Raw genomic sequence first — 12,939 nt, 5'->3', positions numbered from 1 at the left:
TTTATATTCAGGCTCCTCCCTCCTGACAGAGCTCTGATTTTACTGCTGCTACTGGGTCCTACTGCTCCACCACCTCTGCTACTCGGTGTTAACTGGGTTAAAAAACATACACACACACCTAAAGATGCTCCAGGGCAACTAACTACACTTTGGTTTGAGACTTCTAAGACAATCTGCTGCTTTGAAAACATGTCAGGTAAAACTAGATTACAGCACTGCTGTACAGCATTATGTTTTCTAATCTTTGCTCATTTATTTTCTTCCTGCTTTAATTCTTAAATATGTATTTTAAAAAATATTGAGATGGGAGAATCACACTTTGTGTGAACTGCTCAAAACTCATAAACAAGCACTGTATCCTGTTTGCATTCATTGTTTGTATTCAGGGAGGCATTGGAAAATAAGAGTCCAAAGGCCAGTTCTGAGGCTGTACTAAAGAACAGCAGGGAGATGAATGCTAACATTCTTATGCTAACATGCTAACAATGACAACGACAGCATGCTAGTATTTAGCAGGTTATGTTTACCCCCTTAGGTTAGCATGTTAGCATGCTAACATTTGCTAATTAGAAGCAAAGACAGAGTATGTGGACCTGGTGGTGGCGTTTTTATTAAAATTAAAAAATGTCAACCTTGTGGAACTAGAGAGAAAGTCAGGTGATCCCTAAGGTCAGTGTGTTTCATCCTCTGGGGACCATGAATGTCAAAAAATGTCATCATATTAATCAAATAGTTGGTGAGATAATTAAGTTTGGACCAAAGTGGTCCCTTGTTGGGAACCCATACTTCATGTTTGACATAATATGGAGCTCTCTGAAAGTCCAATGCCATTTTTAGTTGTATATGTAAATGTTTACATTATTGTAGCATCTATTAAACTATTCGGAAAGTATACAAATGGCAATGTTGGTTGGGAGTCCACCATTTTGGTCTAAACTGAAATATCTCAACAAATATTTGATGGGTTTGCATGACATTTAAGCATGCATGGCCCTATGAAGATGAATTGTAATAATGCTGTTGTCCCAACTACTAAATGCATAATGAACAGTGATCAAACAAAAAGTACAAGAGAGACTGATATCAGAAATATACAGATATTTATTTACAAATACGTTTTTGCATTTGCATAGACACTTAAAAATTCCAAAATAAATGTTATAAGATATTATAGTAAACAGATTTAGGGAATATTATTTTCCGCTGCATAATTTAGCACAAGGAAAAGTTCACTTGTCAGAATCAAGGCGTACAAGCTGTTGTCTTTCATCTACGTCGTATAAATATACATAAATAAGATCTGTGTGTACTTCATTCCAACAGGTGGAATTGTTTCACTTTTGCCAAGCAGCTGCCAAAATCACTTTCTATTATTACACTCATCATCGGCATTATTATTATCATGGTCATCACTATCTCCACCTTCATTACCTAGTAATCTTTGGTTCTCTCTTAAGCAACATTTTTTGTGGTCATTATATCAAAGTCAGAATTCTTCTTTCATGATGGCTTGAGCATTCATTATCAACTGGACTGTATGAAGCATAAGACAGACAGTGTTATGTTTTCATATTAACTGATATGCTGGAGACAACAGGACACATTTGGTGCAGTTATAGCTCAATCCTGTTATCAGAAACAGTGTTTTGGCGACACAGCCCTCTTAAGGTTTACCTGAAGACTCAATTATTATTGCTGCAATGAATATTAAGAAAATAAATTATTATTGTTTTACTCCTTTTTGAATGTGTAAGCATGCATGTACATAAAATTGATGTAAATTGGAGTCTTTACTTCAAACTAGAAAAGTGGATAAGTCTGCAGTTGTAGTATATTCTCACTTTACTCTACATATTCATGTAAATGGGTTTTAATTTATTTTGTTCTGCTTTAGTTATCAGTGTTGCTGTCGAGTGTTTAGAGGAGACATTTTGAGGATCCGCCAGGCGCTATCGAGACCTCCTGCTGCCCGGTCAGATGGTTCATCCATCGTCATCCTGATAGGGTCTGCAGGGCCACTAAAAAAATGAACCCCGAGATCCCCACAGCAGGAAGTCTGACAGGCCGGCCTCATGCCTTCAGCTCTGTCCCTCTGACGCCATGACAACACACTACATCCATCCATCCATCTTCACACCGAAACATCTGCTCACTCCGGCAACGTAACGCTGCTGCAATTAAACAATCTCCTCTTCTGTACAAAGCATTTTACAAAAAAAAAAAATTCTACATCTTTGTTGTATCATGAGTGACGAAACAGAAAAGAAAACAGAGGGAAGTATTACAAAAGACTTGCAAAAATATATCTCAAGTGGTTAGAAACATGTAGGACATTAACATTACATTGCATTAGTCCCCTACAGTATGATTTCACTTCTGCAGCTTTGCTGATAATTAATAAATTAAAACCCAGCATTGTCCAAATATCTAAAACCAAATATTTTCTGTTCACAGCTGTTTTCAAAAACTGACAGTGAGGGCAAATAACGGTGGAGGGAACATCTGTAGACTGTTACGATTCCTGCAGTGTAACAGAGTATTGCAGCGTAGCTGAGAGACCCGTGGCAAAAAAGAGAAACGTTAAAGCTGCAGACAGTGCGGGGGAAGGATGAAGGTTTCATTTCTTGAGTTAGTTCACCAGTTCACAGCCTCTCTCTCTCTCACTCTCGACTCTACATACCCTCTCTCACACACACTTCCTGTTACATCTCCTTCCTTTTTACGTCTTCCACATTCAACAACCACCTATCACTTCCTTTGCCACATGGGTACAACAGCAAACATGCGCTTCTTTGCTATTGTTTGAGGCTGCGACCTCGCCGGTCAAAGTTAACCAAAGTTGAAAGTGAACAGGGGAATATCATGCTGCTGGCAGGTTTTTGTAAACCAGGAAAAGAGTGCATATTTGGAGTATGTTTTGGAGTTTCTTCAGTGTGATGTGCACTATAGTATTCTACAGGTGTAGAGGAATCATGTTATTCCTTTAAATGTAATTATAGCTCAACAATCAAAATACACAGATGTGTACGTGCTTTGTGTGTCTGTTCATGTGTGTCCCTCTCTGTCTCTCCCTGGCCTTCCTCCAATGACTTGGCTGGAGAGGTCAGTGCGGTGAAGAGCACAGCCGTAGTAGATTTTGGTTCAGTTAATAACATAATAATAATAATAATAACAAAAAATTGGCACAGAATGGCTTTGCAACTGTGCAAGAATGATCACAGATGGAAACGGTGCGTTCTTTGCAACTACATGACCGAGCTTAGGCGAATAATGTTTTGCGTGCTGGATTCAAAAAGCAGGGGGACATAAGATGGATGTATGGATTCGTCGAGGAGGCCCAGGAGTCCGCAGAATTAGAATGTCCTACGTGGTTTTGAAAAGCTATGGCGGCGGAGATTGAACTAAGGGTGTCATGGCGGTTACAGCATGTATGCTGGTTGCTAAGGAGGGTGGTTGATAAGTCCTGTGGCCCTTCAGGAGAGCCGTTTCTATGTTAGAACTTCTCATCGGGGATGACTGTGTTGAAGGGGTGGTCCCAGAACGTGGAGGTGATTCCAAAACCTGGAAAGAGAAGTTAAGATTTCATTAGAACAGACAAAAACAAAAAGTATGGAGAATCAAACCTTATAAGAATCTAATAGCATCTTCATTGGCCCCTATATGTCTGTCAAATATCAGGCTTCCAGGGCTCACCTGCTCTCTGGTGCTCAAAGTGGTGTTTGACATGGTAGGCCTTCAGGCCGTACATGTACGAGCCCTTCTTGGGTGAACCGTAGTGAAGGTAGTAGTGGATCATGTCGTAGATGACGTAGCCACACAGTCCTCCGACAAACACCGACGTCCCGAGGATCTCCGGGAGCGTGCTGCAGAGGATTAGATAGAAACTTCCCACCACCAAGGAGGCCAGGCCGGGGGGGAAGACCAGCCGAGAGCCGTCGAACGGAGACTGTGGAGACAGACATCGTACACTGAGACGGGATAAAACGAGTAGACGGCGTCTACATTTTTTGGCTAAAAAGCACTTTGGTTTAAAGAGAATCATAAATGATCAATGTCAATTATAACTACTGATAACATACAGAATTGAAAATATTTGGAATAGGGAGAAAGTTGTTTATTACCAACGATAAAGGGGAATATAATAAACAATTCCGAGCTAATGATTAAACCAGTTTTATGCCCCATCCCTCAGTGGCGCTTTGTTTGTACCTTGTGGTGCTGTCCGTGCAGGAGGAAGTGTATCGTGATGAGGTAGTAGTTGTGGGCCGGCGGTTTCATGTGAAAGACAAAGCGATGAATGCAGTACTCGATGAACGACCACAAGAACCAGCCCATCAAAAAGAGCAGTGGGAAGAAGTACTTATGGATGGGGACAGAGATGCCTGGGAACACACACCGAGAGTGACACAGATGCAAACACACATTAGCTGGACGTGAACGTGATGACGACGTGGCATTATACGGTTGTGTGCGTAAACAAATGAAGAGTGCAAATGAAAAGGAAATTGTGCAAAAGTCTCTGGTGCTTATGTTTGATAATGATATCAACATTGATGGCTGTGTGTTCAGGCAGTCAATTGTATGTGTTTGTATTACCTGAAGTGAGGTTGAGCCTGGTGGTGCCCTTAGCCAGGGTGGTGTAGCAGTGCCAACTGAAATAAAACACAATAGGAAGCCACACCACTGGTACCCAGTACCTGTAGCAAGAGAGCACATAGCAATATGGTCACACTCTCGATCTTTATGGATGAAGGAGCGTTCATTTATTTTTTCTCTATCGTATCATATCATATCATATTGAGGGTGATGCAGCCTAGACGAGAGAGGAGCAGGAACCTCAGTCTATTTGAAAAAGTTAAAGTGTGTAAATAAAAAATAAATTAAAAAAATGTACTGTTCTCACGCAATAACTACTGTGGGGAAACCACCAGCTGCTCCAGTGTAGCTGCTTGTTGTTTAGGTTTGGCCAAATTTGCATCCATAATACCAACACTTGGGGTTACCAGGACTGGACGCTTTACCCATTTATGAGTCACTTTTAGCTTCGTATTTTGACTTCTCATATAGTAACTAGTTTTCATGAACTGTCAATCCCAGCAGCACGTGGGGTTGATGTGTTACATTTGACTCAGGTTAATGGGAAGTGCCAATAAATATACTGAAGTTCAGGCTCACACCACTTTATGATTTCTATTTTTTACGAATTAGCTGAGCAACTCCACCATCTTTCAATGGACGCTGTTGCATCTGCAGAGCTGATGATGAACTATATCAGCGGATACAAAACTCTGATGGTTGGGAATTATTGTATCAATAGATTAGGTGTGCCCCAATCCGATCTCAAAGGTCAGTATCCGGGCCGATCAAGGCATTTTTTGTTAAAGGTCATCATCGGCCTTATTTTGTTTTTATAGCATGTGGTCCGAACGCCAGGAAAACGCGATCTGAGACCGTTTGTTTGTTATTTACATAATTGATGTGCACATGTTTCATTTCAGCACACTGTCTTGCGTTTTGCTGTCATTGCTCATGGATGCATAACATTTATTTTTTAATGCAATACAGGGCTTTTCAATTCTCAAGCAAAAAATATTAGATTGATTTGAATAAATTTAGTGTCAGGATTATATTATATATAAAAAATAATAATATATATATAGTATATATATAGTACCAGTCAAAAGTTTGGACGCACCTTCTCATTCAATGATTTTTCTTTATTTTTTTTCTACATTGTAGATTAATATTGAATATATATATATATATATTTTTTTTTTTAAATTATATATATATATATTTTTATTTTTATTTTTTTTTTTCCACAAACAAATCTTTTTACCTTATATTATTTTATTAATTTATTTTTTTCAGACAGACAAAGTCTCTCACCATGAAGTCTTGGTACTGGCCTCCAGGAAGGGGTTTCCGAACAGTCTGATGGGTCTGTCGACTGGCTGGTGAACCCACGCATCATATTTCTCTCCGAGGTGGCCTACCTGCCAAGCCAGGGGCTTCCGCCAGTCCACCAAATCCTGTATAAAAACAACCAATGAGAAGTTAGAACAGTGTAATCTGTACAGGTGAATGGGCCTGTGCTGTAGAAAGCCCACAGAACAGTGTGTTGTAACAGAAACGTGCAACAGTTGCATCCAGCAGGTGGCAGCAGAGAGTTAAAAACTGACGAACCGCTCTCCTCAAACCAGGAAGAGACAGTTTGTATGTTTGTGTTGTGTTTGTTCCAGTAATAATTGAATATTTCTGAATCACAAGACCAGACAATGAGCTACTTTTTTAATATGAGACATGCAGATCTGGTGTGGATTAACAATGAAAATAGTACGCTCAAGTTTCACACTGATCTGTGGTCAGTTTTGTTATATTCAAAAGGGAGATGAGTACAGTAATACCATGACCACCGCACAGTGTTGACACTGTAAGCTTATTATGATCCCAAATCTTCCACTTCTAAATGGTGTTTATTATTCGGGATATGATGATTGTCTCACTTATGATACAATCTGAGGACGTTGGTATCAGGCACAGCCTGACACAGTTACCTAAGGGAGTTTATCTAGTCCGAGGCTGATTAAAAGTAATTGCAGGTGATAACGTGTTTATCACATACACACATTTAGATACAAAGAAATCTAAAGATGGTTTCTCAACGTGCAGCCGCTGTGGCTGACGTCTCCACTTCCACACTGACCATCGTAAATACATTCACTCAGGCCAACAGTTTAGCATGTCGTGGCACTTTTGCCGGCACCGACTGGTCAGCTAGCCGTCATATCGATGTAGGGTTGCCAAGTTATCAACACAGAGCGTTGCATCTCTCTACTTTATTACCTCTGTTCACTGAGGACAAACTGATAGCGTCAAAGCAGCTTGTTCTGTTGTGCTGATAGTAAGTAATGCTGAGCAGTACATGGACAAGGATACAACAAAAACAGTCAAGGGCTGATATGGAGAAACTCAAATGTGACAATATTTTAGAACAAATTGGGTATAAATCGATATTGGGTTGGTGCTTTTATAAAATATTTACATTAGGATTTTCCATAAGTAATGATCAGCAATGTATTGATAACGACAGCTAGAACTGGCTGGTTAGTTAAGAAAATTCACTTTAGTGTTATTTAAAACCTGGAAAAGACATCACTTGTTTTTTTAAGACAACGTCCACGCTCATATTGCTGTATTGATATAATAATGATACAATGCCCAGTCTCCCCAAAGAATTTAAAAATATTAAAACTTGAAATAAACTGAATGCAAAAACGTTATTTTCTATAGCTTTGCACACAGGCCTACTTTGCACAGCCGCAACATAAGTACAGAGCTTGGTAGGTGTATATATTTTGTATTATTATAAATAGAGTACACTGTTTTACTTTTCTTAGTGATGACAATTACAGACTGTAATACCTCAAGTTGTAGTCTGGTAGTGTAGTTTAAAAGGCTGCTAATCCCTGAGCATAAGTGTTGTTGTCTGTACCGTTAAACTCATAGCAATAAATAAACAAAAACCTATAGGATTACAGCAGAAAGGACATAAGCATTAAACTACAACAATTGTCCTGAAAATCACTTGGGACCTTGTTTATGCAAACAAAAACCAAAAAAAGAAGTGAAACTGCATGTCACAAGATGAAGATAGGCGCACTTGTGACAAGGGTTGGTACTTCCCAAAGACAAGCAATGATAGTTTGAACTAAATGACTTCTTCCAGTGTGTTTCAATCATCAACAAAAGTTCAAACACTCAAGTTTTTCCTGGCACGACATCCTAAAGAGGATGTCGTGCAGATTGTAAAGCCCTCTGAGGCAAACTTGTGATTTGTGGCTATACAACATAAATTAAATTGAAAATAATGAATATGAATTATGAATATTGATTCTCTATTAATCAGTTAATAGTTTGTTCATTAACGACAAACATGATTAAAAGGTGACAAATTACAAAAGAGACTGGGCTGACCAAGTAGATGTGCTCAGAGAAAATGTGATCACACACACACACACACACACACACACACACACACACACACACACACACACACACACACACACACACACACACACACACACACACACACACACACACACACACACACACACACACACACACACACACACACACACACACACACACACACACACACACACACACACACACACAGCTTGCTTCAAAAGGAAAGTTATGTATCAAATAATGTCGGAAACCAGCTTTACCAGTTTGCCTCTGCACTGTGTGTCTACTCAAAGTGGACTGTGACAACAATGCAGTTGTCACAATAAAACAAGGTGTTTAGTGAACAAGGTGACTACTTCAGTGAGAGCTGGATCAGATCCAAACAGTTGTCCTGACATCACATGACATATATAAATACATATTGCTTTGGTTTTTTTATCACCACAACAGGTGTGCTTACATAACAAAGCACTGCAGCCAGAATACAACAAATGCTTTGTGTGTGTGTGTCTGACATGGATTTGATTATTGAAATCAAACTGGAGGCTCTTTCATGGGAGTGTCAGTGATGCACAGTGACGTCTAAACACTCAAAACTGGGGATTTGATCGTCAGCGTGCCTGGAGCGACTGACTTGCTGTAAAGGAGGACAGACTGTGAAGCCTTAAGGTCTAGAAAAAGCCCGCTCCAGGTCTGGTTTACAAGGCTAACAGTCGAGAGAGGCGCATTTCGCTCGATGCACTGGTGCCTGGCAACAGAGTGAGCGATAATGAATCTGTCATTGCAACGTCCTGTGCGAGGACAGCTGCATAGGAGAAAAACACCGCTCAATCACATGATTCAAATGAATGCGTGAGTGCGTCTTTATGCGCCAATGACTGTATGTGATTTTTTTATAAAACCGAGACAAGACAGACAGGAAATGCTCCTTTACATTACATTACATTACATTACAGTCATTTAGCAGACGCTTTTATCCAAAGCGACTTACAGGAAGTGTATTCAACATAGGTATTCAAGAGAACTACTAGTCACCAGAAGTCATAAGTTATCTCCTTTCTTAAACAAGCATCTTAAAGCATAAACCAGAGCAAAAGTATAAGAGGCAATTACTAAAAACAATAATTGCAACAGACTATACGACAAACTAAAAGAGACTGGGCAATAAGTGCTAGAACTAAGTAATCACCAGAAGTGCATAAACTTCTTGAAGATGACGAATACAATAAGTGCAGCGAACTGATACGAATAAACACTTGAACATAAATTTTGTGGCAAACAAACTAAAAGCATAAACGAATTGATCGCAATCCAGCGCTCTGCTGTCTACGTCGGTGGGGAAAGCCCGTGGCTGGTGCTAAAAAAAATCTGGGCAGGTCTGGTTTACAAGGCTAACAGTAAACTAGAGAGGCGCATTTTCGCTCCACCGCGCTGGTGCCTGCAACAGCCATGGAAGGCTCAGGGTAGTACTTCAAAGAGGATTGGCCAGGGGCGCAGAGAGCTGCGCCCGGAGGAGAATCTTGAAGTGAGTTTTCAGCCTGCGCCTAAAGATGGGCACCGACTCTTTAAAAGTCCTTGAACTGTGGGGAGTTCATTCCACCACTGAGGGGCAGGACAGAAAAAAAAAGCTGTGACCGGGTGGATCGGCCGCAGGGACCTCTGAGCGACGGGGCAACCAATCGCCCCGAGGCAGCAGAGCGAAGTGGTCGGGCGGGGGTGTAGGGCTTGACCAAGGCCTGGAGATAGGAAGGAGCTGTTCCTTTCACTGCCCTGTAGGCTAGCACCAGAGTCTTAAACTGGATGCGAGCTCTTACAGGGAGCCAGTGTAGAGAACGGAGAAGGGAAGTTGTGTGAGAGAACTTGGGGCGATTGAACACCAGACGTGCTGCAGCTTTCTGGACAAGCTCCAGAGGTCTGATGGCCGACGCCGGGGCTCCGGCAAGTAGTGAGTTGCAGTAGTCCAGGCGGGAGATGACCAGAGCCTGGATGAGCACCTGCGCCGTCTCCTCAGTGAGGAAGGGGCGAATCCTCCTGACAGCTGACAAGATCCTACATCTCGACAGCTGACAAGAAGAAACTCAACAAACTTGTCAGGAAGGCCAGCAGTGTGCTGGGGTGTCCACTGGATATGGTGGAGGTGGTGGGAGACAGGAGGATGATGGCTAAGCTGTCATCCCTGATGAACAACACCTCCCACCCCATGTGGGACACCCTGGCAGCTCTGTGCAGCTCCTTCAGCCACCGGCTGCTTCACCCCCGGTGTGTGAAGGAGAGGTACCGCAGGTCCTTCCTTCCTGCTGCTGTCAGGTTGCACAACCAGCTCTGCTCCCAGCAGACCACATGACACATGACAATAAAAACATGACAATAAAAACCTGTGCAATACAATACACTGTGCAATTATAGTTATAATATTTTTCTGTCTGTATATATAATATTTCAGTTATTCTGGATTCTTTACTGTTTTTATTGCTTATTTATAATACTTGTTTTTTTTATCTTGTTTTTCTTTCACTATGTCTCTTGTTTGCACTATAACCTATGCTGCTGTAATCCTGTAAATTTCCACGATGCGGGACTAATAAAGGATTATCTTATTTTATCTTTACAGGGGACAGTTTGGTATTTAGGTTAAAGTTATGTTAGGGGTTTATATTTTATTGCCATTAACACATCTTTGTTTGTTTGTACAGGCTCTTGTCTAGCAGTGTGAGAAATTCAGAGTGTACTAACTAACAGGGACAGTTTTGGAATGAGGCAGGGTGAATAACCGGATGACTGTTCACTCTCCGTCTACAACCCCATGACCAGCACACGCACACGCACACGCACCTTGTCCAGGTCCACAGGGCTGCAGCGGTTGTAATTGGCATTCTCGTCCTCCTCTTTCTCCTGCTCCTCTGTCGTCTTGTCTCCCGTCTCTCCAGCTGTCTGCTCGCTGGCCTTCCTCCTCTCTCTCAGAGTCTGAAGAACAAAATCGAGAAAGAGATGGACATGATTAACAGCAGGAAGGTAGACTCGTGGTTGTAGCTGGCACCAGCCCTTTTTGTAATTTTATAAAAGTCATAGAAAGAGACAGACCTGTTTAAAACACTGATCTGTCTGTATGTTTGGTTGGTTGCATGGGCGCCTTGTTATAGTGAGGATGCAAGATTAGTGAAGCAAGGGGAGGCATGGCATGATATTCTTCATTTAATCAACTCCTGTAGGCGCCGTTTACTGAAATATAGAGCCTAAAACCACGACCAATAAAGCTGTTCTGCCACTATAAATACCAGTTAATTGCACTAAACATACTACAGTGTTTCCCACAGTTTGGGAGACTGTGGTGGGTGGGCCTCGGAACACTCAAGGGAGTCCCGAGGCATGCTTCCCTGGGAGAAAATTGTCAGTATATTCAAGTGAAATGCATCAACCTGTTGCACTCTGAGAGCAAAATCAATCGGCTAGGTCTATAAAGGACTTTGTGCTCTTGTAAACACGTAAATGGTAACGACAGGTCATAAAAATCACACCCACAAATCATTGTAAACCAGACGGGTCAGGGGGGTTATCGACACCCCTGACACACTGAGGACAGACCGAGCAACGGGGCCGCGTCCCTTCTTGCAGAGAGAGGGTCACAGTGAGAACTTCCTTGGCCCCAGGAAGTGGCAAGGTCCGGGCAATTTGTGCATTAAACGTCCGGAGACTCGAGCCACCTTCACCCAGACAATGTCTGCAATCCGTACGAGTAAAGGGCTTATAAAGTACGGGAAATGTCATTTTCAAATCATATACTACTTTTGAAACCGACAGATATAACTACGTTTGATCCAAACAAGCTTCAATACTTATAAAATTGCAAATCTGTATGATCAAAAGAGGGGGGGTAGAAACACAGGTCTTATGCAGCTACTCCGCCTACTCCATCACGCCTCTGTTTGTCTGTAAGGTGAGTCACACAGTCCAGTTTTTTTCCAGAGGGACTGCCCTTTGATCCCATCTACATGTCGTATACTAAAAGGTCGAGGCAACATGTGACACCAACACCTCAACACTTAACATTTACAATCCACAATATTTTAACCATTTGAACTGACAAACACTGAAAACTGCTGTTTCTGTCACCGTTTCCACAGGTGGATGTGAAAAAGTACCGCACACTCATCAACCGTTGAGCCAAAGTGATCCTTAGTAACCTTTGAAGACTCTGCTGCACCCTTTTTAAGATGTGTGTTAATATGAAGAACGGTCGGAAATCCAAGACCAGGTTTTTAGAAAACAAATAACACAATCAGCCTGTGTGCTCTAACCAACACCGGCTGCGGTAGAAAAGAACACCGGAAAGTGCGGGCTATAATGTGATAAAAGAGGAGAAAAATGTGTGAGCCGTCACCTCTCCATCACCATATGTAAAAATACAATGGCCAGTTTCCTTAATCAAACCTCTCCACTGTGAAACTGAAGACAGGGGTGTTTGTTGGCCTATTTGAATGAAACATTAGTGGTCACTCACCCTGACGACAAAAGGAAGTGGCATCCGTTGCGGCCTCACACATGTGTTGGAGGAGATATGAGTGTTGTGAATACATAATGAAATATAACGAGCGTACTGTGTGTGCAATTAGTATACCTAAAGATTGTAAATTAAAGTATTTCTTTATTTAAAAGAATAACGCTCACCCACACAGAGAAATTAGTAGCTGATTCTTGTTTTGCTGGAATCGCACCGCGGTACAGGAAGCAGCGACTAAATGCACACTTTTATTCCAACATCATTAGATATGGGTCATGTAATCAGCATCCGTATTAGGTCTTATCCGGAATGGAGCACTTTCTGATTAAGTATGATGTTAATATTCAGGTTTTAGAAAGCATTATTTGGACAGGTGAACAGCGATTTCCCCAATATGCGTCTCAGTGGGGGTTTTATCACAGTTTTCTGACACACGGCCCTCTTGCCTGTCTACAGTCAGCTCTGTGCGT

General features: G+C 41.5%; 1 protein-coding gene across 1 annotated transcript in view; it reads right to left on the bottom strand.

The window, feature by feature from the left end:
- Nucleotides 1–1,089: 1,089 nt before the first annotated feature.
- fa2h (fatty acid 2-hydroxylase) overlaps nt 1,090–12,939 on the bottom strand; it is a 31,264-nt gene continuing 19,414 nt past the window's right edge. Inside the window, exons 2-7 of the mRNA XM_054619985.1 lie at nt 10,804–10,935; nt 5,890–6,032; nt 4,597–4,697; nt 4,210–4,382; nt 3,694–3,946; nt 1,090–3,561 (exon numbers count right to left, since the gene is read on the bottom strand). Of these exons, the coding sequence (XP_054475960.1) occupies nt 3,494–3,561; nt 3,694–3,946; nt 4,210–4,382; nt 4,597–4,697; nt 5,890–6,032; nt 10,804–10,935 (870 nt within the window). The 3' untranslated portion in view covers nt 1,090–3,493. The remainder of the gene's footprint in view (nt 3,562–3,693; nt 3,947–4,209; nt 4,383–4,596; nt 4,698–5,889; nt 6,033–10,803; nt 10,936–12,939) is intronic.

This window comes from Anoplopoma fimbria, chromosome 19 (genome assembly GCF_027596085.1).
Source record: "Anoplopoma fimbria isolate UVic2021 breed Golden Eagle Sablefish chromosome 19, Afim_UVic_2022, whole genome shotgun sequence".
Lineage (NCBI taxonomy): Eukaryota > Metazoa > Chordata > Actinopteri > Perciformes > Anoplopomatidae > Anoplopoma > Anoplopoma fimbria.
Note: the sequence above shows the minus strand (reverse complement) of the source record. Positions and strands in the feature narration are given on the sequence as shown.